This window comes from Neovison vison, chromosome 2, assembly GCF_020171115.1.
Source record: "Neovison vison isolate M4711 chromosome 2, ASM_NN_V1, whole genome shotgun sequence".
NCBI classification, from domain to species: Eukaryota; Metazoa; Chordata; class Mammalia; order Carnivora; family Mustelidae; genus Neogale; species Neogale vison.
The window spans coordinates 234,553,941-234,581,443 of NC_058092.1; the positions used below are offsets into that span (position 1 = coordinate 234,553,941).

General features: G+C 43.9%; 1 protein-coding gene across 1 annotated transcript in view; it reads right to left on the reverse strand.

The window, feature by feature from the left end:
- Positions 1–27,503, reverse strand: part of ADAM12 (ADAM metallopeptidase domain 12) — a 328,649-nt gene that overhangs the window by 214,221 nt on the left and 86,925 nt on the right. The window contains exon 3 of the mRNA XM_044236851.1: positions 24,766–24,839. Coding sequence (XP_044092786.1) covers positions 24,766–24,839 — 74 coding nt within the window. The remainder of the gene's footprint in view (positions 1–24,765; positions 24,840–27,503) is intronic.

The window sequence follows — 27,503 nt, forward strand, 5'->3', positions numbered from 1 at the left end:
TAACAATGGAGAGATCACAGAGTTTTTGGAGAGGGAAAGGAGGGAATGGATGGGGAGGGCCTAAGAAAGAGGGTAAAGGAAAAGAAAATAAACCGGGACACAAAATTCTGGAATTCTGGAGGAGCTCACAAGCAAAAAAACAAAACAAAACAAAGTAAAATAAAATAAAATGGCTCAGGGAACAAAATGTTACTCCTCTTTCTTAGAAAGTGGGAGGACTGAAGGGCATCTGCAGGCTGCTGATCTACTTATTTAAAGTTGAGAGTAATTGCTCAACTCGTCCCTTCATTTTGAAGCTCTTGGGAAACATCCCAGATTTCACAGTTCTGTCCTCAAGAAAATGCCCACGGACAACCCTGGGTAAACTCTGCTGATATCCAGCCATCCTGGCAGATACATATTTATGCTTTTGGTTTTCTACAGGAAAGAAGAAATGCCACTTAATATTTCAGTGAAAAGGCTTTCCAAATTGTATAAGATCATTTCTACTTGGAAAATAATTCCAATTACCCTTTAAAAGATCTGAACGCAGTTCCTAAGAAAACCCTTTCAGTGCTGAACCTCAAACTGTCCATCTCAAGCCAACTGTGCTGTGTAGGGAGTCAGAACATCGGGAAGCTTAAGAAGAATCAAGTGCATGCTTGCTCTAAGCATTCCCATCTTTGGAGATGGTTTTAAAATACCATCACATAAAATGCTTGCATATTGTATTAACCCTTCTCGCCATTTCTCCTAGACGAAAGAGCTTTGATTCCACCCAAGTACAATGTCGACAACACCAGCAGTGAGGAAAATCCCACTAACCAAATTCCAATCATGGATTGCAGCAGCAGCAGGAACTTGGAAGCCGTCACCCGCTTGCCTGTCACTGCGATACCGGGGGGTGGGGTGGGGCGGGGGGGAGCCTGTCGTCAGCGACGCATGGGCCATCACAGCGTCTGGATCAGTCCTGAGAAACTCATGTGCTTCCTGGCCCCGAGTCATAAGGAACTGATGGCGTTCCATAGCCCAAGAAGAGAGGGAATTACTTAAGACAAGGCTGGATGCTGAAAATAAGTCATCAAGCAGGAATTCTTTGCTCTTATCTAGTTTTTGGTACTTGTAAAAACATCAACCAGAAATAATGAATACGTGACTCTAAAAATACCACCCAAATCAGCCTGGTGGCAATGAAGAAATAATACAGTCAGCACACAGTGGCCAGAATTTCAACTCCTCCTCTGTCGGGCCATTCACTAAAATTCCAAGAAATAAAAATGAGGCCTGCTTCCTGAGCTCCCACAGTGGTCCAATGGCTCAGCAACAGGCTCTTGGAAGTTGGTAATCTCTCCAAACCAAAGACTTGAGAATCAGAAGGGTCTCTGAGGGCCATGAGGGCAGCCCGCCCTGATGGAGGGCTGCAGGAGAGAGCATCTGTTGTGGGTTTGAGTCCCGGGTATCACATTCCTCCAGCTTCACATCGTCATCCACGAAATGAGGATGGCAACCATAGACTACATGCTGTCGGGTTATGGAAAGAATCAAAGGCCATAACTCATGTATTCTTCTCAAAATAAGGCCTGGTTCTATGTACCAGGTGCTCACCTCAGCACTGGGACACAGATGAATGGAACAAGCCAAGCTCCCCACATGAGAGCATGCACACAGAGCCTGGTGCATCGTGAATGATCTTTTCTGTCCTTCCTTGTGCTTCCCACTCCCACCTAGGACACACACATGCCACTGTGTCACCACTAGGCTCTCCTGGATGCTTCCCTTGGCTTCCCCACCTGTCCTTCATATCTTCCACTTGCTAGTCCATTGCTGTCTGTCCGTGGCTAACTGGCAGACATCTGTGTCCTCTGACTGGTTCACCAATAGGTAAAGACTTTTCAGTGTTTGGGACCATTCCTGAGTCTGTTTCATAAGCTAGGTCTTTCCATAAGTGATTCTCAAGTGTCCACCTACTTTATTCGCAGAACCATCCACTAAGTCCAATGAACTCTTACTCATTAACAGTTTAAGGAACCTGAGACACAGAGCAGTTCAATAGTCTGCCTGAGACCACGCAGCTTCTGTGTGTAGTCCTTGCCTCCTCTCTTTCCAGTTAGCTCTGGGAGACCTTTTTTATTCTATAATAAACTTCCTCTCCTAAAACCTGGCTACATCTGATGGTTAGTAGAGTCGAACGCAAACATTCAGGTCTCCACCACCTCTAAACTACAAAGAAGGTGCTCTGAGTGGGGGTTCATGGTGGTTGGGGGGTGGAGGCATGGCATGTTTGTCTGCAAGGGGACAGAGAGCTTGCGACTCTGTAGAGGTGCTTTGGAAAACCATTATCTGTATGTTGCCTTTGCCCACAACATAATTTAAACTGGGCGCCTGGGTGGCTCAGTGGGTTAAGCCGCTGCCTTCGGCTCAGGTCATGATCTCAGGGTCCTGGGATCGAGTCCCGCATCGGGCTCTCTGCTCAGCAGGGAGCCTGCTTCCCTCTCTCTCTCTCTGCCTGCCTCTCCGTCTACTTGTGATTTCTCTCTGTCAAATACATAAATAAAATCTTAAAAAAAAATTAAAAAAAAATAAATAAACTGCATGAACTCTAAATGTTTCCATGGCCTCATTAGCTTTTCTCCTCCTGAACTCATCTAACACTTTGTTACATGCCCAGGACATACAGACCCTCTGCCTTGACTGGTGACGCTGGGCCATTTATCATGGTCCTATATCACGCTGTATATTTCTTCAAGTTGGGACTTGGGTCTTGGTGTCCATTCTGCTTAGCACAGGGGCTCATGCACAGTAAATCACTGACAAATGTCGGCTGGAGGAACCAGAAAGAGAAAGAATGAATGAGCAAGAGAGTGGTGCATGGCCAGATTCCACTGTAATCAGGGTAAGGGCTCCAACCCATTCCAGGATGACCACAGCAAGCAGGAAGCCAAGCACACGGACCGAGGGGCTCTTCAAAATTTCCGGCCAACATTCCTTCATGCAGCATATTTCCAGAATGTGTAAATGGGGATTCAATGAGTCAAGAGGCCTAACGACCAGTCCTCATGAGCTGGCACCCACTGTAATGGAAGGGGCCCACCTTTACTTAAATAAACTAGCATTTACGAGACAAGATTTGAGAACAAACAGCCCTAAGATAAACCAGTGGGGACAACCCAGGGCGACATTTTGTTCACATGTTTATTGGGAGGGCTCTGTGTGTGTGTGTGAGTTTATCAAATGTCCAGCAATGAGTATTTTTAGAAAGGGTGTGTTCTTCCCTGGCCTTGCACTTTCATTGTATCATATCTTTTACTCAAATGCTTAAAAATAATTTTTAATCTGTCAAGACTCTTACATTTAAACATTTTTTTTTTTTTTTTTTTTTTTTTAGTGGATGGAGGTGGTGTGTGCATGGGGAATTGGAAGAATAAACTCCAACAGGGATAAAAAACTTCTTGGGAGTTTGAAGTGATTAGCTTTCTCTTTCTCCTTCTTCTTCTTCTTCCTGAAATTTTTATTGAAATCATTGTAGAATTACAAGCAGTTATCAAAAACTAACACAGAGAGATTTTCTGTACAGTATGCCCAATTTTCCCAGTGGTAACATTTTTGCAAAACTCTAGTACAATAACATCACAACCAGGATGGTGACATTGATGCAACACACCGACTCTACTCAGAATTCCCGTCTTAACTGTCCTCATTCGTGTGCACACATCATTAGCTTTTTACTTGGAGTAGCTGATAGTATTGATCTGCCATCAATCATCCCAATTTATAATTAATACACATCTGATTTTCCAGCTCTAAAAATGTGGCAGGCGTGGTGCCAAGAACTTTATACTCCTGACGTCAGTTAATCCCTAGGACATTTTTGCCTTCCCTTCTGGTAATAGAAACTCTGTCTCCCCCACTGGCCAAAGGAAGTGCCTTGTTTTCCTCCAGCCAAGAGGTGGGGACATGTTTTAAGGGGCCATCTCTCTGGAATTTCACCTGACAGGAGGACAAAAGGACTGTCCTTATCAGACCCTGACGAGCTGTCCACTGGTTCTCCCAGCAGGACCTGGGGGGCCCTGTCCCCACCTGTCTGAGACCTGGTTCTTCATCCTTTCTTCTAACTGTCAGCTACTCCACAGCCTTCCTGTAGATCCCCTTCTAAAGTGGGCAGGGGTTGCTCTGTTTCCTGCAGTCAAGTCCGTCAACGGAGTGCGTGCTGGGATCCTGAGTCTCTCTTTAGAGCAGGAAGCCAGCTGAAGACGCTAGGGAGCTTGCCCAGGCCACGTGGCTGAGAAGTGACTGAGCGTGGACACAGACCAGCCTGCCGGTGTCAGAGCCGATGCCTTGGCCACTGGGCTTACTGCTTCTTACAGCTTGTACAGCTGGGCGGAGGTGACGTTTGTGACTCCACGATCCCTTCTTTGGGGTATTTCTAGATGGTTAAGTCCAGAGTGGATACTCGGTTAGGGCTATTTTCTCAGCACAGAACATGCCTCTCTAGGACTGACTCCTGTTTCCAATGCCATTCCAGAAGTCCTCTGCCAAACGACATCTAACAGTCCGTGATTAAACGTATCCCTTCAAGTCTGTCCTTCCCTGAACCTCTCTCCCCAGGGTCCAAGTACAGGAAATGTTGTTCTACCACTCTTGACATTTACTATAAAAATTTCTTACAAATAAAAAGAGAGAGAGAAAGAGAGAGCCAGAGAAAGGGGGGATGCATACATTAAACTTTCAAGTCACCACGATGCATTTCTGTGGTGTTACTCATGCTATTACAACTGGTCTTCATCAAAGGGTTTTCATCTGCTTGCCAGTGTGTCATCTGTCCTAATGACTCACGATGAGGGCTCGTTCCTTTCAGCATGATTTATTCTAGCTTATCATTCCCATGTACTCCAGGGGGAGGCTATGCTACAAGCGAGACCAGCCCACGGAGGAATAATCATGAACCAGCCAACTCCTCGTATTAAGGAAACCAGCTAATGTGCTGTCCACAAATGAACCCACTGGAAGACTAGAAGGCTACACCTGCTTATTGTCACAGGGTAGACTGGATAAGCAGGAGACAGCCCACGCTCAGGAGAGAACTCTGGGTCCTCTGACAGCCTTTGGACTCACATTCCATTAGAACATCTTTGGGGGAAGGATGGCGGGAGACTTCACAATCATCCAGGTCGTCCTTGCGGAGGGGCTCCTGGGTGAAGGCACCATATGGGGGCGGGATAAGCCGTGCACAGCCATGGTTCCTGCACAGCCTGGGCTTGTCCAGGGGTGGTGAGAGAAGCTTTACACATGAGTGAGGTAGGTCCCAAGCCTTCCCTGTTTCCTTACCCACATAGGCCCACCAGCCCTCAATGTCCTGCTAACCACCCAACCTGAAGCTCAAAGAGAGGTCTGCACACAGCCAGCAGATGTCTAGGAGTGCATGAGCCTGGGCATGGTGGCATGGTCTTGGACACCTCTACCAGGAGCCAAACCCACATAGTGTGGACTGCTTTAAGGGCCTCCTGAGTCCAGAGCATGGAAGGGGAGCAGGGCACTGGCAAGCTCTACCAGGCACTTAGCACCTGGCCCAAGAGCAGCCCCTTTGCGGTCAGTATCTCCTGGAGACTGTCTGCTTACACCAGCCTGGCCCTCCCCAGTGGCTCTCAGCCCTGCCGCCTCATCAGCTCACCTGGGACACTGATCCAAAACAACGATGCACAGATAGAGAGAAATCCTATCAGCTGGCCTAGGGACTCTTGTTTCTGTTTTTAAACCTCTCTAGGTGATTCTAATGGGCCACCACGATGGACAACCACTGGTCTGGCATACAAAAATCATATTGTCTGAATGAATGAAGGGATAGGTGTAAAGCACAGAGCCACATGACCCTGTCACAGTCAATGGCGTGTTCAGTGAACTAGGAAGCAACACCAGCTCTGGGTTTGTCACCTAGAGCTTTGCTTCGATTCCAACTCTAGCTTCTAGTGACCTCGGTGAACCTGGGCATGTGCCTCTCTGCTCTTGGCATCTGCATCTGCAAAATGGGTCACTTGGACAAGATGACCCTTGAGGTACCTTCATTCACTGTGCACACCATGAGTGCCCACTGTGTGTGTGGCTTTTTTCCATGGAGCTTCAGCCAGAGGCCAGACCAGCACCTGCCCCTCCAGGAGCTTCTAGACCATTCTCTTTCCACTTCGGATGCTCTCCAAATCTAGAAGTTTACTTCATTTATCTGGATAATAGCCCAGTTCAGAGTAGCAGAGGTCATACCAAGTAAAAGTAACCAAAACAAGTGTCCCCTTGAGTCCCGGAGGGCTGATAGAGATGAGGTTAAGAAGGAGCCACAGGGGATGGGCAGGCGGGATCTATCCAGAAATCTCTTATTAGTATCAACATGGCAAAGGCCAGTTCTAAAGTACCATTTCAGTGTATTTATTCCTAACAAGTCCTATTCCCATGGCTTTGAGATAGGCATGACAATCATGACCATAAAGGGACTTCTGTGGCTTTGTACTTCCCACATTTTGCAGAGCACTCGCTCACCCGCTCTTGGCAGCTGCGCACTGGCTGCCCCAGACTCCCCAACCTGCTTGTGTGTCCCTGTCCCACGTCTACAGCTCCCACGCTGCCCCTTCTTCCCCCAACATTCCACGTCCTGCACAAGTGCTCCCAGAAGGGCTTCTCCTGTCCTCGAGAGCAGCCACCTAACCTACAACATGCCTGCAAAATGCAACGACCCACAACGGTCAACCTCCAGACAGACCAGCAAGGACAGACGTGCGACAACATTGTCCTCAAGCCGGGATGCCAGTTGTGCCCACTCCAGTCTTCCCCCCAAAACCTCCTGAGTAAAAACCCCAGAACATCTCCATCAGCCAAAGCTCTGGGATCAAGATGGGCCACGTGAATGAAGATGGCCTTTCCCCTGCTGGGAGGAAGCAGAAGCTGTACTGATGTTAACAAAGCAGCTCTTTCTGACCCAAATAAAATTTAGAAGCAAGGAAGGCTTCTTTAGGTACGCGAGAAACTGTTACTTTCTCCAAATTTCTCAGGCATGCAGAGGTGATAACGTACTTCTATGCTGCATTAAAAAATATTTTACTGACTCTTTAAATAAAACTCTATGCACAATAATAAAAGAAAAATGGGGAAATATGGCCTGTCATTAGGAATTACATCTCTTATAAAACACTAGAACTGCTTCACAAAATAACTTTCATCCATCAGCTGTGGAGATGGGCAGGGAAATAGAACTGTCCTCATTTTATAGAGGCAAGAACGAAGCTAAAAATATATAAATGCAGAGGTTAGAATAAAAATGAATCAGTACTTCCAAGGATTCAGGAAAGACTCAGCTGAGCAAATGATGCTGGACGTTTATAAGCAGGGATTAGAAGTCACGGATTCCTGGGCAAAGGGAAATGTCCTTTTGAGTACTGTGCCTGCGACAGCTAGGAAATGAGGCATCTGTCACATTTGCCCAAGATAAAGGCACTCCCGAAGAGAAAACAGCTTCTCAGTTGTCACAATGGAGAGATACCAGAAGGTTCTCTGATCATGTATCTACTTATATACAATTTATATAGATACCTGCACACACTGTGGCAAGAGTCAACTGTTCACTTACAGCATTTGTTAGTTTGGTTACATACTTAAGATGTACTGCATTAGCTACTTTATTAATATTCCTTTTTCCCATTCTCACGTCTCACAACACACTTACTTCAAATCTTTGTTCTGGGAGATTTTCTGAGTCACTTCACCATTTTCTAGGCTCAGTGTCTTTACCTGCATCTGAATAGTTCAGAATTCCGCAACCATCCCCTATAACCACTTCTCAAACTCGACCTCAGCGGTCACAGTCTCCACGCTGAGCGCCACGGGCTCGCATGTGAGCCTCGGTCATGTCCCTCGGGGCCTCTGGCGCCTGTTCTTGACGTCCCCCACGTCACTCACTGTGCAGTGATCAGGGTGTCATTTTTTTAAGAAGCAGATTTCACCCTCTCGTTTCCCATGGTGTGCAGGACAGAGCCCAAAACCCATCCAAGGCTTGGTGGCTGCGCTCTTTGTGGGTGCTCAGTGGGTGAGGTCAACCTCCAAAGCTCTGTCCGGCCCTCTGCCAATGGCTTCTGCCCCGCTGTCCCTGTGAGCCTCCTGCTGCTCCCTGAAGCCTTCCCGCCCTGCACGTGGCTCCTCCCACAGGTGACCTGGCAGAGACACACTCAAGCCTTCCTCTCGATCACACTCTTTTAGATGTGTCCAATGCTTATAACCACAGAATGCGTTGTTTGTAGCCTCTTTTCTTGGTCATCTCACTGCCTCATTAGACTGCAAGCTTTCAGGGGGCACAAAGCCTTCTCCATCCCACACTGGACCCCAGGGTTTGCTCCGTGCTTACAGTACGGTAGCAGGTCAAAGACACTGAATGACTAACAGCAGCACCCGGTAGCATTTAAGGGATGTTTATTATGCCTCAAGCTCTACACTAACCCCGTTCATGGCTTATTGATTTAATTCTAAAAACAACAGGATAGTCTCAATGATCCCCATTTTGCCGACACCAAGCCAAGGTTTCTGGAGGTTAATTCCTAAATTCACACAGCACAGCCTGGCCTTCATCAAGATGATCACATCCTGCCTGATGCTTCCAGTTTATCTAGTAAAACAAATAGCCTTCTTGGGTATCTGAGCAAATGGGACACAGAAGAGAAATACTTTGTTAAAAAAGCTCACAGAAGATCGAAAAGGCCAACTCAAGCTCTGTAAAGTCAAACAATAAGTTTATAAAATAAGCTGTGGCTACTGTCTCCAAAAACCCTGGTGTTCATGAGTTTTATACAGTTTGTTTATTGAAAGAGGTATTGCACACTTTCCTTAATAACCAAAGCGGCAAGTCACTCATATTTTTTGGTGGTTGTTCCCTTAAACGTTCTCGGACACATGATCTGGTCTGAAATAGCTAAATGTTCCACTACGGGAAAAATGCAATTCTAATATTTGTCTTTTACATGTACGTGTGACATTCTGGTTTCTTCTGTTCTCCATTGCAATGGCTCTGAGTACTCTCTGGGCACTGCCTATACTGGCGGGGGAGGGGGGCCTCCCTCAGCCTCTATGGGAATAAAGTCACCTTCTGAGGACTAAGTCAGTACAAGTGACCCAGGTAGCTAACATCTACCTGTAGAAAAGTTTTCAAAACGTTCATAGTACAGTTTGGTGGGCCAAACACCTAATACTGATTTTTCTTTTTCTTAAAGATAACCGAGGGTTAATAGAGCCAGCCCACAAATGGTGGTAGGAAGTGGGGACACGCCACCATGAAGGGTCCCTGTAAGAACACAGAAATAAAGGAAACAGACATTAACTCTGTAGGTTAAACCAGTCGTGTCCATGAAAAACAGGCATTTTGGTGGACACTGCAGTCCCCTTACACAACACGCTAACTCCGGGGTCTGGAGCTGGAAGGTGAGGCTGGAGACCTCAGAGGCTTGGCTGAAATCCCAGGCCAGCAGGGGCCCAATGGGCATGACCACTGTGGCCCAGGAAACAGCTGGGACCAGAAAGGGCTTCTCCCCATGGATGGCAGAAGTGGGATGTCAATGAAACAGACAAGGAGTAAGGGGGTTCATCTAACACAGCTATGTAGAGAAAAACATGGATTATGGGGCGCCTGGGTGGCTCAGTGGGTTAAGCCGCTGCCTTCGGCTCAGGTCATGATCTCAGGGTCCTGGGATCGAGTCCCGCATCCGGCTCTCTGCTCAGCAGGGAGCCTGCTTCCTCCTCTCTCTCTGCCTGCCTCTCTGCCTACTTGTGATCTCTCTCTGTCAAATAAATAAATAAAATCTTTAAAAAAAAAAAAAAACATGGATTATGGAGGCCACCACGTTCCTGTTCCATAGAACGGGGCCTGCTGTGGGCAGGATTTGTTCGCGTGTCCTTCGTCCCTGCGCTGAGTAAAGCTCACGCTCTGAGCATTGTTGCCGGTCCAGCCCTGGGAAAGATTCCATCCGCTCCATTCTAGGAGTTATTATCCCCATTTTATAGATGAGGGGGCTGAGGCGTGGAGAAATTCAGTGTTGGACCAGCACGGCACAAAGCACAGGGACTGTGGGACCTCCCATCTAACCTTCCAATAAATTCCGGATTCGCTGTCCGTCAGCAGTGAGTTTGGTCCTTGCGAATCAGGCCTCTGGATAACTTCTGGTTGTACAATTCCCGGACGCCTTCCCGGAGGTGATGGCCCTGCCTTGGAGGCCAGCCACCGGCCCAGGTGACCAGGTGACACTGGGGTGTCTGCCACACACGCGCCGTTCTCCACGCCGCGCTCCAGGTCTGTCCTGGGAAGGCGGGACGGATGGCCAGCAGCCAGCGCTGTCCTCTGGCCTTACAGGCAAACCTGGATACGAATCTGCATTTGAAAAGCCGATCTCTGCTCCTGTCTGGGATTCTCATAAATCAAACACAGTCAGTGTTTACAGCAGAGTCCAAAGGGAGAACTGCTGGGAGAGCCCCAAACACTTAAAAATTCTATATGGGAACCAAGAACACTTCATCTGAAGACAGGAGATTGGAAGAGCTAACAGGCCCGCTTTTCATCTGCTTCTCATTTAGAAAAATTGGACTACTGAGGAAAAGGGTAAAAATAAAAATTGGAAGCAAAAAAAAAAAAAAATCTTTGAAGGCCAGCGGATCACCCATTCAGAAACACGTAGAGACTGATACAATCCTACCCTTTCCCTGTCAGGCAGGAGGATGGGGTCCGGGGCGGTGACATGGAAAGCTGACAGAGGGTTAGTGATGACGGCCACAGTCCCCACGGGAAGAGCTGTCATTCAACAGCGGGGACCATCAGTCTTAAGATGGACTGAGTCCCTATGGCAGAGCTGTGGTGGGGCCAATGTTTGCCTCAGTCAGTCCACCCCAAAGGCAGAAGCAGACCATCCACAGATCGCGCTGGGAAACAGATAATTGTGTAACATGTGATGTGTGTTTCATTTACAGAGATATATACACACGTGCATATATACAGATATACACAAACGTATTTGTGAGTTTAAAGCAATTAGATTGTACTTAGAAAAAGGCAAAAAATAAATTTGGAGAAGAAGGTAGGGCAAAGATGGAAAGTGGAAGAAAAGTATATCATTAATCTAATTTTCCCTATACATTAATCAGAAATCTTATCAATATCCCTTCGTGAGTATTTGTTTTAAATCAGTTCAGACAAGCCTGTCCTTTGCTATTCTGGAAAATGGGGCTGGTTTAAGCCCTGCGAAGAACAGGGACCCCATAGGACTTCTCTCCACATGCTACCACCCGCACAGTGTCTGAAACGCAGTCTGTAGAGCAGATGCACGGACGAGCAAACATGAACGAAAGAGCAGATCCATGACATGGAAATCAAGTACCTTAATATCAAAATACAAAAAATAAAAATGACAAAACATAACTCAGATTAAAAGCTCTTTGTGAATAAAAAGGATCATCAATCAACAAACAGGGTTGGCGATCCTTTTTATTAATTGGGTGTTTTTAATGCTCCACTTTGAAAATTTTGAAGGAATCGACATTCAAATATTACCTTCTAAGGAGCCCTAATTTCTGTGTTTAAATCAAAACCTGTAGATGATTTTCAGGGCATAAATCAAGTTTATGCTGCTGTCAACTTTTTTTACTAAGTCATTGAAAATATGACCTGAACTAACAGGTTTTTCTAAACATAGCATATCAGTTACTAGTTCCACTTAACAAAAATGAACGATTGAGTACTATAATGACTGATATTTATGTAATACTGTAACTGTATAATACATTAGGAGATATAAGTATATTTCTATGTGTTAATGTCAATATAGAAATTTAATGACAAATATATTCTGAGAAATCCCATTCTTTATATAATAGTTGTGTTACTTCCACTTATAGGAATACCATGACAATGATTATAAAAGGAAATGGTGTGGATTCATTGAAATATTTATCCAGCTCCTTTCACTGGCAACCAGAGGGGCTCACTTTCCTTAAACGCATTCCAATGACAGTATCCTCTGCAAATCAATCAGGATTTCTATCCAAGGTGGTCAGAGGGAAAGAAGGAAACGTGCAACTGGGTTCAAAAGGATTAGAGCAATTGCTCTTTGTGGACAAAAAAACTGTGTTAGGTTTTGCCATAAAAAAGATGACGTTTTATTTTTATGACCTATAGTGTACATAAGAATGTGAAAAAATGGACACTGGTGCACCCATCGCTGGGTCTAAGAAATAGAACATAACTAGCATCCTGGAGACACCTTGTTCCTTGCGTCCGTCACCGTGTTTGTTTTAAAATTATATTCAAAGACTTGAAGGGGATTAAGGCAATGATCATGTGTATCATTGTGTCATGAAGGGTCTCCAACTTTTTAATTCCTTTTTTTTAAAAGATTTTATTTATTTATTTATTTAACAGAGAGAGAGAGACAGAGAGAGCTTGTAAGTAGGTAATGAGGCAGGCGGGGGTGGGGGGGAAGCAGACTACCTGCTGAGCAGAGAGCCCAATATAGTACTTGATCCCAGGACCCTTGATCATGACCTGAACCGAAGGCAGATGCTTAACCCACGGAGCCACCCAGGTGCCCCTTTTTTAAATTCTTTATTTGAATTCAATTTAGTTAATATATACTGTATTATCAGTTACCAGGGTAGAATTCAGTGATTCATCAGTTGCATGTTACATCCAGCGCTCATTTCATCACGTGCCCTCCTTAATGCCCATCATCCATTACCTCATTCCCCTGCCCTCCTCCCCTCCAACAAGCCTTAGCTTCTTTCCCAAACTTAATCTGTTATGGTTTGTCTCCCTCTGTTTTCATATTTTGTTTTTCTCTCCCTTCCCCTATGTTCTTCTGTTTTGTTTCTTAAAGGCCACATATGAGTGAGATCATAGGGCATTTGGTTTTCTCTGACTGACTTATTTCCCTCAGCATCATCCCCTCTAGTTCCAACCATGTCATTGCAAATGGCATGATTTCATTCTTTTTGATGGCTGAGTAATAGTCCATTGTGTGTATCTATACCATATCTTCTTTATCCATTTATCTGTTGATAGACATCTGCATTCTTTCTGTAATTTGGCTATTGTGGACATGGCTGCTATGAAATTTGGGGTGCAAAGGAAAAAATTAACTATTGGGGATTCATCAAGGCTCTCCAACATCTAACAAATGCCACCTATGCCTCAGGTCAAGAGCTGATGCTTCTTGTCGTGACTCTCCCACGAGTGGTATCCCATATTTTCTTTATTGTGCTGGCTATGAGCTTCCCCTGAGCACACACATCTCCCTTACACAATCTCACATATGTAAATCTCCCAACAGAACAGAATTCTTGGGTCTCCAGAGAGCAGAGGTCAGAGCCACATGGAAGGAGTTACTCACTCAGGGCTTCCTCATTCACTAAAATACAGCTAAATGGAACCCTTGGTTCTCACAGGAATTGCCTGATTGGTTTCGATGCTTAAATACAGTATGCGACACGTGATTCCTCATGTAGTATTGTACATGCAATTCCTCCCAGTATGACCAGTTCCAGAATTCCTCTGGGACAAGTAAGAATGTATTCTAATTCAGGAAATTACAGAGGTCATACATCTTAGAGGGGAAATGTGCCCCTTGACAACCACCCAACCCAGTTCCTAACTTGATAAGCCATTGTTTTCTTTTTTTTTTTTTAATTTGGGAAATATCTTGTTTTTAAATGTATTAATTGAAGTGTGGTCGCTGTATATTAAATTTATTTCAAGTGTATAGCACAGTGACTGAACAAGCATATACATTGTGAAATGTCTGCCACAATAAAAACAATATAGTAGTATCAACTATATTCCCTACACTGTATTTTTTAACCCTGTGACTTCTCTAGTTTACAACTGGAAGTCTGTACGTCTTTATCCCCTTCATTCATTTTTAGATTATAATTGAGAAAATCAGAACTAGAGATATGGTTAATTAATTTGCTGAAAGTCACAAGGTTACAAATACCAGAAATTTCATGTTTCCATCTTGATTCAATGCTTCACCCCTAAACTAAACCTCTTTCCTCTTGGGGGAGAAAAGAGCAGTGACAAGCGTACATCATACTTCCCTAAGTGGTCATCTCAGGACTTGATCAATATGGGTTAGCTCTGAAAACAGAATAAAATATAGACGCTTTAGTTGTTTTGTGGTGGGGGCATTCTACAGATCTGGAGGAAAACCCTTAATTTGTGTGTCTTTTTTCACAAACTTGAATCATTTCTGGGATATGACAGAGAACAAACCAATTACTTAACGAATTTCTAACATACGGCCACCTGCCGTCAATACTACATGTAGGTTCCACACTCAAAAGTTATTTCGGAAAAAGCATCAATTTTGAATAAATAACTTTCTTTTTTTTTTTTTAAATTATTATTTATTTATTTATTTATTTTCAGAAAAACAGTATTCATTATTTTTTCACCACACCCAGTGCTCCATGCAAGCCGCGCCCTCTATAATACCCACCACCTGGTACCCCAACCTCCCACCCCCCGGCCACTTCAAACCCCTCAGACTGTTTTTCAGAGTCCATAGTCTCTCATGGTTCACCTCCCCTTCCAATTTACCCAAATTCCCTACTCCTCTCTAACACCCCTTGTCCTCCATGCTATTTGTTATGCTCCTCAAATAAGTAACTTTCTAAACAAAAAAGAGATTTGTGTAATGCCAGTGCAGGTAAGTGATGGTCCAATGTGAAAATACAGACTTTTGAATGAAGAAGTATTTATGGAGCATAAGAAGTGATGTAATCAAGTCATAAGCATGATGGTATTTGGTACGATAATAAATTTGACCCAAAATTTAAGTGTATTTTAAATATATTTCTTAAATTGTAGGGATAGTACTTTTAGTAAGTTTTTAATGTCATTTTTTCATATATATGTGAAATTTTATATATATATGTATTTCTACTTAACCAACCTCCTAGTATATGTATTTTATCAATATGAATACATAATACACCAGGACTTTACTAAAAATGTTAATAATTCATTGCTTTGTGAGAAGCACTATACAGCCATACCCACAACTCCTAAGGGAGCTGTTGTGGCACAGAGATTTGTCACTGGGTGTTGCTTGGTCACTAACAGCATAGAGGGACTCTCCCCTAGAGTCTGTCAGATTTTTAAAGAAAACCAGGTAATGGATCAAAAAAACCCTCTGGGCCAGTTAAGATTGAAGAGGTAGCCTCAGAAGTGCGGTGAAAATAACTCTGCCTAAGTACGTCGTCTCCCATAATAACCCTCCTGCTGCGGGGCTTGCTCTCCCAGCATTGTCTATCTGCCCACCTGTTTTTCATAAGGAAAAAAATCTTAAAAAATAAAGAAATTCTGTTCTCCGCTTATGCTAAGCCCACTTCAATCCACAGTGAAATCCACCAGCACTAAAAGAAGTGACTATTTCATAACATTTTTAGATAAATGACCGTCTTCTATTTTTGTCAGGTGTACTTGCATGAGTACGGCTGGCCTTGGCGTCCTTTTGGGCTGTGAGTCTTTGAAGAATTTGCTGCCAGTTTCTTTTAGTCTGACCAAGTCTGCTTACCAGGGAACACTTGCCTTAACTTGCCATCGTCATTGACATGAAGATAGTCCTTGAGGGACAGGTGATGTCTGGACTCCAATTCAGAGCCCTGGTTTTCATGCCAGCAAGGCTAGGGCCCATTCCTGCCCTCCTATTCTGACCCCTGAGTATCCGCTTCCATGAAGAGACATGTGTGTTTTTAAAAGAACAAGAAAATTAGGGTCTCTGTAGAGAGACTTCAGAGTCAGGCTTATATCCTGCACTCTAGCAGCACCTCAGAGACAGGCTCTGACACGCCTCTGCATCCCCGTAGAATCTGTCATGAATGTGCGTGCTCAACAGGGGACCATAGAGTGAAGTCCCAAGTGTGTGGTGCTGAATTTGAGAAACACAGTAGCAACCAATGAGCAAAGGCAGAGCAATGATTACAGGTGTTCCTGTCTTTTTCTCAAACTTCAGGGTAACCAACAGTTGATGAGAGAAAGTTCTTCTCTGCAGAAGCATTCCATCTAACCACTGAAGAAGGGACAATAGAGTTAGAATATCACCACTTTGCAGGACCCAAAGAAAGAACTGATCTACACATCCATTGTTATGGCCACTGACCCTGGCAGGTAAAGTCTCACTTGGGGTTTTCTGACAGAAGCCTCAGGATGATTCTTAAACCCAGTGCTCAGTCCAACATCATAAAACTCCCAGTGTGGTACAAGAGGACACAGCAACACCTGCGATGTAGTCCTACCAAGAAACCAGAACCTGAATCTGCTCAAGGCTGTAGCTCTAACTACTGGTTAACAGAAAACACAGGGGCCAGAGGAATGGGCTAGTGACATGGTAGAGAAGCAATCAGCCGAAATTCTACTGGGCAGTGACCTGGTTTCATCCACAGGGACTGCAAGATTCAGAAGGCAAGAATTTAAAAGGAGAGACCATTAAAAAAGACTTAACTGTAGTAACCAAATGTAATGTGGGGGCTGTGTTTATACCCAGATGCAAGTAATCTAACCGCCAAAAAGTGTTCCAAGCTTTCTGGAGAATTAGTCTTACATCTTACCAGATCAAGGAAGAGTCATAGCGTCCCACAAACAGAAGCGCTATGGCCTTTCTGTTGAGGATGAGACAACTGGAAAAAGGAAGGGACTTGTCATACATAACACCAACCTCTGTATGTCACCATGGCAGCCACACCACAAGGAAGGGGTGGTCAGATGACAACCACAATGACAACATTGACTTGCTCCCCAGGCACCAGAGACCACCCACACATAGCCAGGACAACCATTCTTATCCACTTATGATGCAATGTTCTGAGGAGGAGCACTGAGCATGTGCAGGATTTTCATCAGAAAACCATAAACCCAAATGAAGGATGGGAAGTGATGTAATTGGACTTGGAAATCCACTTCCATATCAAAGATCCTGTCAAACCCTTTAAACTTTAAAGCAGTCAATTCAAGGACACCATACTCTCCAACTGGAATGCAGAGAGGCACCGTTATGGAAAGGCTGATCTTAACCAATTAAGGCACTTTAAAGTTAAGTCAGGTTGGGGAACAAAAACTCTAAAAATGGCATTCTGACCTTTTCCAATGCCTGTATAAACTTCAAAGACTGAAATGAGGAGAAAGCTCAAGGGAATGCAGTTCTCTTCCGCAAACAAAATTTAAGCCCAATTAGAAAGAACTTAAATGTTAAGAGACTATAACTGAATTCAGAAGGGATTTGGTCTAGTTAGAAGATGGCTGAAGTCCATCAACAGTCACATTCTATAGTCACATTCAGAAAATTCTCAACTGTCCTTCCCTACTTCATCAAAGTGCAGAGGCGACCCCGCTGATACAACCCAATGCCCTAAAGAAGGGGTCAGAGCTGACCCTGGTATAGAAATCAGACAACCTGAAAAAGACAACCAGGAAAGGCCATTCCCACAGGGAATGCATCAGCTAAGGCAGAAACCCTGAACTAGAAGGATCTGGTGGGTGGCATTTCCCTGCCTGTCCCAGCACCACTCAGCACTTTCTGCCATAATGGAAGTGTTTACAGCCATACGTGGCAATAAGCATGTAAACTATGGCAAGTGTAATGAAGTAACTAAAGTTTTAATTTTATTTAAATGTATGTAAACAGCTTTGTGGGGCCACTTATGGATATAACCCCTTGTGGAATGTGTCAAAAATACAATCCTCAGGCCCTATAACTGGGGATTTGGTTCAACAGAGAGACATGGGGCTAGGTATCTGCCTTTGGATAAGCTCTTCAGGTGATCCTGGTGCCAGTAGTCCTGAAATACTGCACCAGACTTGAAGGAGGACAGGAGTTTCTGTTTGTACTCCTGGCACACAGAGTGCTCACCACATGGAGACAGACTACAGGAAGGGCATGGAATAAGGCCTAGAGCAAGCCTGGAGGCCACAGTCTCATTCCACAGTGTTCCCACCCAGATACCACATGAAACACTGGCATTGCCTTGGGTTGTGACAGCAATCTAGATATTATCAGGGCCATGGCCAGGAGGACCTCAAGATGTCCGATCCCGCCACAGGCTTCTGCTCTTCGGCTCATAGCCCCCAGCTACTGCTATACTTAGGCCACAAACATCCACAGATCCCAAAGAAATGTCATGCCTCTTTCCACACAATAACCTTCTACAGGTCACTTCCTGAGTCAATTCTATTAGGTCCAAAAGTTGACCCTCTGGCAAGGCTCTGAGGACTATGCCCACTATGATCTGCCTCTTGGTGTCACCAACCATTGCTCAAAGAGCAAATTCTAGGTCCTTTGTTAGGATTCTCTGTTTTAATCAAAGACCATCAATTTTCTAGCATTTCATGGATAAGAATTGTCCTTTCCATTATCCCACACATTCAACCACTCATCAACTTCTACCCATTCTTCCCCCTGAACATCTCTCATCTGTTCCTTTCTGTGGATTCACAGAGCCATTACTAGTGCTTCCCTATGCACCAGTGATAAAGAGCCTCTTATCCCACCCACTTTTTGCTGCCCCAATCTTGTCTTCATATGTAGCCAGAATGCTATTTTAAAAACTGAATTTTATCCTGTCATTGCCCTGCTTACAGGTCCTGCTCCCGTGGGATACCATTGTCCCAGTGAGAAAATACTTAGGTCCTCATGGAGCACGAGGTCCTGCATGGGCTGGCTTCCACTTCTCTTACTATCCCCCTCCTTCACACTAGCACACCAACTTTCTTAGTGTTTGAAACACCTCAAAGCTCCTTCCACCTCTCCCAGGACTTTTACGCATGCTCCTCCTTCTCGGGGAACCATCTACCTTCTGCCGTCCTTTACCTGGCTCGCTTTGATTCGTGTATCACTCAAATGCTTCGTCACACAACTTCCTTCCTTAGGCCAGACTGGGTCTCACACTAGTCCTCCTCAGCTCTTACATTATAGCTTTGTGATGGCCTGTTTGGCATTGAGGTCCTTGACTGACCTCCAAGAAGACAAGGACTTGACTTTGTTTTCTCTGTCTCCAGCGCCAACCACAAGTATCTGGTATTAAATAAATATCCGTGAACAAATGACTAAGTGAATAAAGGTTAAAGAATTACTACTGATTAACTTATTACTAATCATTTGAAGTAATAAAGATTTGTGGATGATATAAGGGAAGTGGAGAGACAAAACCATGAAATAGAGTAGAATTTCTGAGATGTGGTTTTGTCCTTACTAGTTCAGTCAATAATTAGAACCACTTGAGAGATTAAAGCTTGAGGTTCTAACAGGCAGGCTGGACTTCCTCTGCAAGAGTAGAAATGGGGAAAAAAAAATAGCACTCTATACACAAAAACTTAAAAATTTTTAATCCCTAAAGATGTCAACATTGTGAAACTAAGACTATTGCAGCAACAGGAACCCAGAGGATTAACTAATCCTTTCCAGCTCTTCTCAGAATTCTACTCTTTGGCCATCTTCAAGACTCATGGGCAAAGATTAGACATAATCTGATCTCCACTAATTTAGGAAGTTTGAAATAGGACATAGTTTTGGCGAACCCAAGGGTATACTTTGGTGAAACAACACATATCATTGGGTCCACAGGAATAGGGCACTGAGTCATTCAAACCTGATTATCAAAAACAACACAAGCTCGAATCTTTCGGCACTCACTATACACAGACTTCTATTCTTTCTCGCAGATGAGAAAACAGAGAATGTAAACAGCTTATTGTCGGAAGCAAAGCTGGGTTTTGAAGCCCCGTTTCTTGACTCCAAACCTGTATTTGGAGTTAAGCTTTCTCCTTGAACAATTAGTGTCTCACACCACCCAAGACACACCTTCAACTTCCTGGTGACTCACTTCTGGTTGGTCCAGGCTGTCCTCATTCCATCCTTCACTCATATGGTGAGTGCTTGTTGAGGGCCTACTACCAGCCAGACCCTGGGAAGTGGGTGGAGGGCAAGTTGAGACCCTGGCCCTGGCCTTAGGGGCATCTCTTGTTGGTGGGAGAGGGACAGGAAGTCCAATGGTGGGAATGAGAACTATGGCAAGCAGCTCTCCGGGACTGTGTGTGCAGCAGCACAGGGAGAGTATTCTGGATATGGCCTGACAGGGTCACTGCACAGCCTGACGCTGGCCACTTCAGTTTAGGGCCATGGGCACTCATGCACACATACTGGTGACAGTCACCTTAGCAGCTGCACCACCTCGGGGGCTCATGTTGAGTTTGTGGGTCCCATTCATGAGAAATACGAGGAAATTTCCTTCTGAGCTTACAATGTTTATTTTCTGTTAACCCAAGCACAGGACTTTACATTTATCCCCATTAAATCTCATCTTGTTAGTCTTGGCCCATTGATCCAGACTGCTGAAATCTCTCTAATCCAGATCCTGCGACGCAGACAAGTTACCCCCTCCAGCGCTGCATTGCCAAGAAGTGTGATCGGTGCACCTTTTATGTCTTTATAGAGAAGGCTCTGGAAATTGTGGACCATAATGAGGCCTTTTACATAGCCCTAGGGCCAATGATTGCATCTCAGTCCAGATGTCCAGCACAGTCCGGGTCAACACAAACAAGAGACTCATATCCTTGGGTGGTTACTCGGCCGAGCCCTAACCTAGCCAGCACGATCTCTACACCAGCTATACCATCCCTCCTGCATCACCATACTCCAAGAGATGTCATCAAATAAACACCTTCCCAGATATTGACGCCCACGTCTGACCAATTTAAAATGTCCTTTCTGCTACCGATTGAGTGAATATTGATTAGATTTGTCCCTTCAGAGATGTCTGGAATTATCCCAGACAGAATAAAAGCCAATGCCTGAGTTCTTCCAATGCAGAGACCCAGCAAATATAAATTCAGCGGGCCATAGACCTCCCCCAACCCCCGCCTTCTGTCAGTGATGGGCCAAGGCTGGAAAACAGAAAGCTCGGTGGGTTTGAGAGATGTGGGGGGTGTGATCTACTGCCATCACTTCTAATTATCCTAAACTGGAAAAACGGATGTCTAAGCTGGCCAGCCTGTCTAATAAAGCATTTTGATCAAAGATACAATTGCACAGAGCACCTGTTTGAGGGATGGCCTGAGAGCCCACGGGGACCCAGGAGAGTTATGGAAGTCATAAAGCGGTCCCTGCAGTTCCGTAGGCAGACAGCAACACTGTGAAAAATGTTTCTCCAGGGAAGCTTTGAGTCTCTTTAAACATTCAATTATGGCTATACAAACACAGATTTTAAGTGAACAGCATCCGATCTTTGCACAAATTAGGGATGCTCAGAGGCAAATAGAAGAAAGCCCCTGAAACAACTGTTTAATACAAATTCTGTCCAGCTCCAAGAAGAATTGGTGTATGTGATGAGTTTTTGAGCAGGGTTAATTAGGTGACCCTCTTTCAGCATTAGCTTTGGATTATGGCTCCTATGATTTAAGGCAATGAGGCCACCTTTATTTTGGTTATGATCTCCAAGCAGGTTTTTAATTAAAACAGATTTCTGGATATTTAAAGACCCAGTATTCAATGTGCAGAGCTTTTTAGCCCTCTGGAAGTTGGTGGAGGTCCTTCTAAAACACATTTGCTTTTTATGAATAATTAATACTCCAATATCCTTCTTCTCAATGATTTTTAAGTTTTTACAGATTTTTTTGCTTCAGTGTTGAAAGTTTTCCTAATCTCAACAGCAATATTTTCTTGCTCTAAAACATGAATAAATGTCTTCCATTATCTTACTAGTCAGAGATACACATATATGTATATAATTTTGAAATAAAAACTCAATGTTGTGTAAAATATTATCTAACACGCTGCTTACATTGATTATATCATGAGTGCTTTTCACAGTGATGAAGATCCCCATCATCTCCTTTAATTGTGAAATAGAGCTCTATTGGCTCCATATGGCTAAGTCATAATTTAATCAATCTCCTATCGATTTAGATAAAATATTCTGCGGTGAACATCCCTGAACACAGGACCTGCAGGCATGATGTAGGGCACCGACAGGTTACCTTTTGGTTAGCCAAGATCTCTACTGTGCTGGTTAAATATTCACATTCATCTTGCTTGAACATTTGAGTTCTAATACCTTTATTTGAATAAATTTATTTGAATAAATTCTCTAATTGGATCTACTGGGCCAAAAGCTATAGGAATTAAAAATTCTACTTTTTCCTGGACAAAGGATTATATTTTGTGTTTGACAGCTTCAAGAGCTGGTAGCACATGAGCATTTCACTCTACCCATAAAACTCCGGAGTTCTGGTATTCATGGTCTCCAAAGTGAAGCCATATGGAACAGGCAGGTAATTTTTTTCAAAAACAATTTTATGTTCAAGTATTTTGGGGAAGTGCAACATTAAAATAGTAATACTGCCATGCTCTAATTATGAAAATGTTATCCTTAGCAGGGTAGAATCTCTACAGTAGTATAAGTAGTATAATTCAAATAAAGCCATGGAACATCGTAGGATCGTATCAAACATTCTCCATACAATCTCTAACATGAAGGTTGACAGTGAGGTTGGGAAGAGAGAAACGAATTGAGAAGAGATAGCTTTATGTTTTTGACTTTTCTAATTTTGAGATTATTTTGTGAAAGGCCCAGAATTGGAAGTGAGCAAATTAAGGCACCTTTTAACCTTGTAAAAGGATCTTTTATACAGATGAGCCACGGTCGAATGACTATTCGTCATTGTGTATTATACTCTCTGCCTTAGTAGACAGGAAACCATTTTCTAAAGAATGAGGAATGAGGCTACTGAGCCACTTCAGAGACTCAGAGAACCAGAAGGGCACTAAGAGCTACATTTCTATAAGGAAAAGCATGTCCAGTATAAAGCTAAGTGAAGAAGCAGGTTATCAAACGCACAGACCCAATATCCACTAGGAAGACCAAAAAAAGCAAAGCTTACTTGTAAGGAAAACATGACCTTGGACCACGACTAAAATATTCACCAGGATGTTGTTTGGTAACAGAAGTATTTTCTTTTGCCTCTTTGATTTTTTTCCCCTACAATTTTCAGTTTTCTGCACTGGACATGTATTCCTTTTAGAGTAGAAACAAGTAGATTAAGGTTTTTGTGAAGTTGATTTCCATCCATCTACCTGCTGTCTGACTCCCATCTGTGGGTCTGGAATTGGCATCATTCCTGCTGTCTACCACACCCCCCAGCACTCTGACAAAGGGAGCGGACGCCCGAATCCAGCAGCAACCCTAAAGCGCCGTCAAGGCCATGCCTCTCCACCAGAAACCCTAGTCCCTTTTGATCATTCAGGAAATATCCAGTTTCGTCTGTTGAGATATTTCAAAACCACATGCAAACAGCAGTCTACAAAAATTAAAATGCCCCATGGTATTCTTACATGAACAACAAAAAAAGAGAGCATGAATGTATTTACTTGGCTGAGAGAGACACAACAAAGGCAACATAGAGGTTTCTGTTCAGCTCCCTGTTAAAACAGGCACCCAAAACCTCTACTTTAAGACTATCAAGGCATGAGGAAAGCTAAAAACACATCATTTATTGCTTAAAAAAGCTTTTAATCTGTTTCATGGTCGGGGGTAAACATACAAGATATACGAAGAGGCAAGCTGCTATCCTATTTTACATATATTCATGTTAGGTGTACTTATTTTTTAAATGTATATATTGATATGGATCTCTCTGTTTTTAAAAAATTGTTGTTGGCTGCGGTGTTAGAAAGTGAAGGTGAGAACTGGTCATGACGATCTCATCGATCTGACTCGCTCGGGGCCCTCAAATCAAAGCGCAGAAACCATGTGTGATCTGACTTGTCCACATGGACACAGTCAGGTTTTGTGACATCTCTCTTGGGCAGAACTCATTCCAGTGAAGCTCTCTTCTCTACAAGATCACATCAGGAAAAAGTCAGCATGTCACTGATGGGTGAGGAATAGGAACCAATAGTTCCGAAGTCAGAAATTTCTAGAGGTTTTATCTATCTACCTAGAAGATAGAAACTCCTGTTTCAAATCAAGCAGGACATGGTAACTTCATTTACATCTTTAAATACAGATTACTTATTACGAGCACACAGATCTTTTTTGGTACTAATAAGAAAGAAGAGTATTGCATCCTCTCGGTCTAAGGAACACAGGGGGCTAGCCAGGGTATAAAGGATGACAAGAACAGGGTTTGTGTTCCTTATGCCTTGAAGCAGACAGTTTTCTACTGGGAAGTCATACAAAATATGTAATAATATCCATCTGCTCCAGGGAAAAAAATACCATTTTTGGAAATTCATATCATTTTGCAAAAAAAAAAAAAGGTCAAATTTTTAAATAAAAAGATAAAATAAATACTTTGTACCACTGGAGACAAGCTCTGAAAGATAAATAAACCCTTGGTATTTCTCAGGGAAAAAAGAGGTTCTATTCATTTGAAGCTATTTCTCCTTATATAAGCCAGGAATTGCCAGAAGTCAACTAATTATGGAACGCTGTTATTTGAACAGAAGATGCTTGAATTCTATCCTTGACAAATCAGGCTCTGGAAATGAGAAACATCAGAACTATGAGGAAAAACCTGCTGATTTACAAAGCTTTTTCTTAGAGTGATAAAATTCTTCATTTCCCACTTCATTTTTTTCAAGTTAATTCCAGCCTCAGGCCCAAATTGGGATTATGACTCTGTGCATTTCAGTTTCTCTAAATGCCAATGTAGATTACACAGCACTTGGAACCCACAGCTCCTTTCTTTCTCCCATGGCACAGTATACAAGAATTAATGTGACTTACTCGTTTCTTTCCAGATGTATGATCAGTTCTTTGCTTCCCAGTTGTATTTGAAAATTCAATACTTCTGGATGATTCTGAAAGATAAATAAGAGAAATCAGCTGAAACACATTTCACATTGACTTGCCAACATCTGAATGTTCTGAAGACATATTCGATGGAGGGAGAGAAAAATAAGTTTTCTTCTTGGGACCATTCTGAGATCCCAAGTAGAGGAGACCAGGTCAACCAGGACCAGAGTCTGGAGGAAGCACCACCCTCCTAGATGGCACAAATGGGGCCTGTACCCCTTTCCTTTGGCCACATAGCCCTGAGATCCTTTTCGACTACCCCCACCTCCAACAATGCCCTCCTCCCTCAGTTTCCCTGTCTCTATAAATAGCCCCTTCGCTTCCCCAACTGCTCACGTCAGAAATGTGAAGTCCTGCTTGAAACCTGCTCCCTCTCTAGCTCCTCTCCATCCATAGGAGGTCCTGCAGTGTTGCTGTCAAAACCACAGCTCCTATTACGTCGTACACCCCACCACCTCACTCCAGTTCCAAGCACAGTCACCTCGCATGGGGAATACCGCAACACCCTCCTAACCTGGGTTCCTCCATATCTACCTTTGCTTTCCTCCCACTTGTTCTCCAATGGCAGCGGAAGTTCAACATCAAAACTACCCCTTCATCAACCCAACTGCGCTTATAAGGAACCTGCACTGGTATCCAGCGATAAGATGCCAACCCTTTAACGTGGCCGGAGGTACCCACACGGCTCTGGTCCTCTGGACCTTGCCAGCAACTCAAACACACTGAGCTCCTCTGTAGTGCTCATTTTTTGCACATTTGTTCCTTCTGCCTGGAATGCTTCCCCTCAGACTCCCCTAAGTCAGTACCAGCTTTGATGTCAGTAAGTCAGGGAACCCTTACCTTGCTCCTCAATCTCATTGCATACCCCTCTTCCCAGGCAAGCTTTCTGCCAGTCTCCTGTCCTTTCCCTCCTTGTGGAAGGAAGAACTTCTTTCCTACTTGTGGTAACTAAGTATGTTGATTTGTGGGTCCACTTGCTTATTATGTCCACAAAGGTGTCAGACAAGTAATAGAACCCCAATTAATATTTGGTGAATGAAGGAATTAACGACTAGGGTAAATGTCTCTACCAATCTCTTCTCCTTCTCACAAGGCGACATACTCCTTCTTCTCTGAGCTCCAGGGCATCCAGCTCATGTGTGCCCATCTGTCAGTGGAAAGCGGGCAAGTACACTTTCTGCTGTGCCGTGGAAATCCCAATGAGTTTCTTGCCCTGCCCTGAGAATGTACCTATGTGACAATGTCCCTCAACTCACAACCTTACCCAAGTTCCCTTCCCACTAACCCAGGGTGGTCATGTGCGCCACACTCCTATCTTTGAGCCCAATCATTTAGAGTCCTTACCCAAGTCATACTCTACTTGCCAACTCCAAGGTACTCTGTGAACCTCCCATCCCCTTTCCTGCTGTGTACCCCTAGTGATTTGGGAACAGTCACTTCCAGCCCCTCCTTATCCAGACCAGCATGTGCCAAATGAGGGCTCTATGTATCCACAGGGCAGTTCTCACTAGGGGAACTGAAAATTTCAGTTTTTTAAAAAACCAATTGATTTTTTAAAAACCAACGCTGCATTTTCATTCTGACCTGTCAGGACAGTCCCCCAGCACTCAGGAAGGAGACTGGCAGTGCCACCTGATGGACTGGGGGATGCGTGAAGGGCAAGGAAGGGGTTAATTCACAAATGATTCAAACTAAAGGAGGGCCAAAGGCCTTCAAAGCCCAGGGCAGGAATTAAGGCTCCTTGAGGGCTTAAAAGGAGCAAAGTAGAAGAGAGCTGGGTCATCACATGGAGCTGGCACCGCAAATTCCAGGGCACCCAGCTCCCCACGGTCGGCGCTGCATCCAAGAGCTGCGAGGTGGCTCAGCCTTGTCACAAGTCATCACCGCAGGAAATCAGTGCTGCCCCCCTCAGCGGGTGTGGGTTTTCCTGCCTTTGCTCTGGAAGTTCTTTCGGATTTATCTTTGTGAAAATAAGTGAAAATATAGTGTTCTAATATTCCAGCATTAAGAGTTCAAGAGACTTTTCCTACAACATAGCGTTCCATCTGTACTATGGATCAACTAATCACATGTTACTATGAGAGAAGATGGAGTGTAAGCTCCAGCATCCAACCTTAGTCCAAATGAAATGAAACTTAAGCAAAAATCCTAACAACAGAAGTCACACGGGTTTTGGGAAAAGGTTAAAACAGGCGTGTCCTTGTGCCATGGGACTGGGACAGCATCACACAGGGCGAAACGCTGCTTCTTTTATGTTCATGGCTGCCCTTTGCACATATGGAAAGTTTCCGATGTCGAATATGGTAGCTGTTAGCCACTTAGGAATTTACATTTAAATTAATTGAAATAAAATTTAAAAATCAGTTTATCAGTCTCCCTGAACACATTTCAGACTCAAGAGTAAGATGTGGCTAGAAGCAGCCCGTTCAGACAAAGTAGAGCGACAACATTCCTACCTACTTCCCAGAAAGTTCAGACAATTCCATCTTCATTGAGCTGGTCGGAATCAATAATAAAGACCTAAAATTTGCATCATTCGGTTGCTGCCTGAGCAACAGACTATTTTAAATATCGGTGCCTTCAGGGGATATAATGAGGTGCAAACCCAAGTGGGTTTTTTTAAGTGCGCATTAAGAAAGCTCTTCCTAATTTTAATTGATGAGTGATAT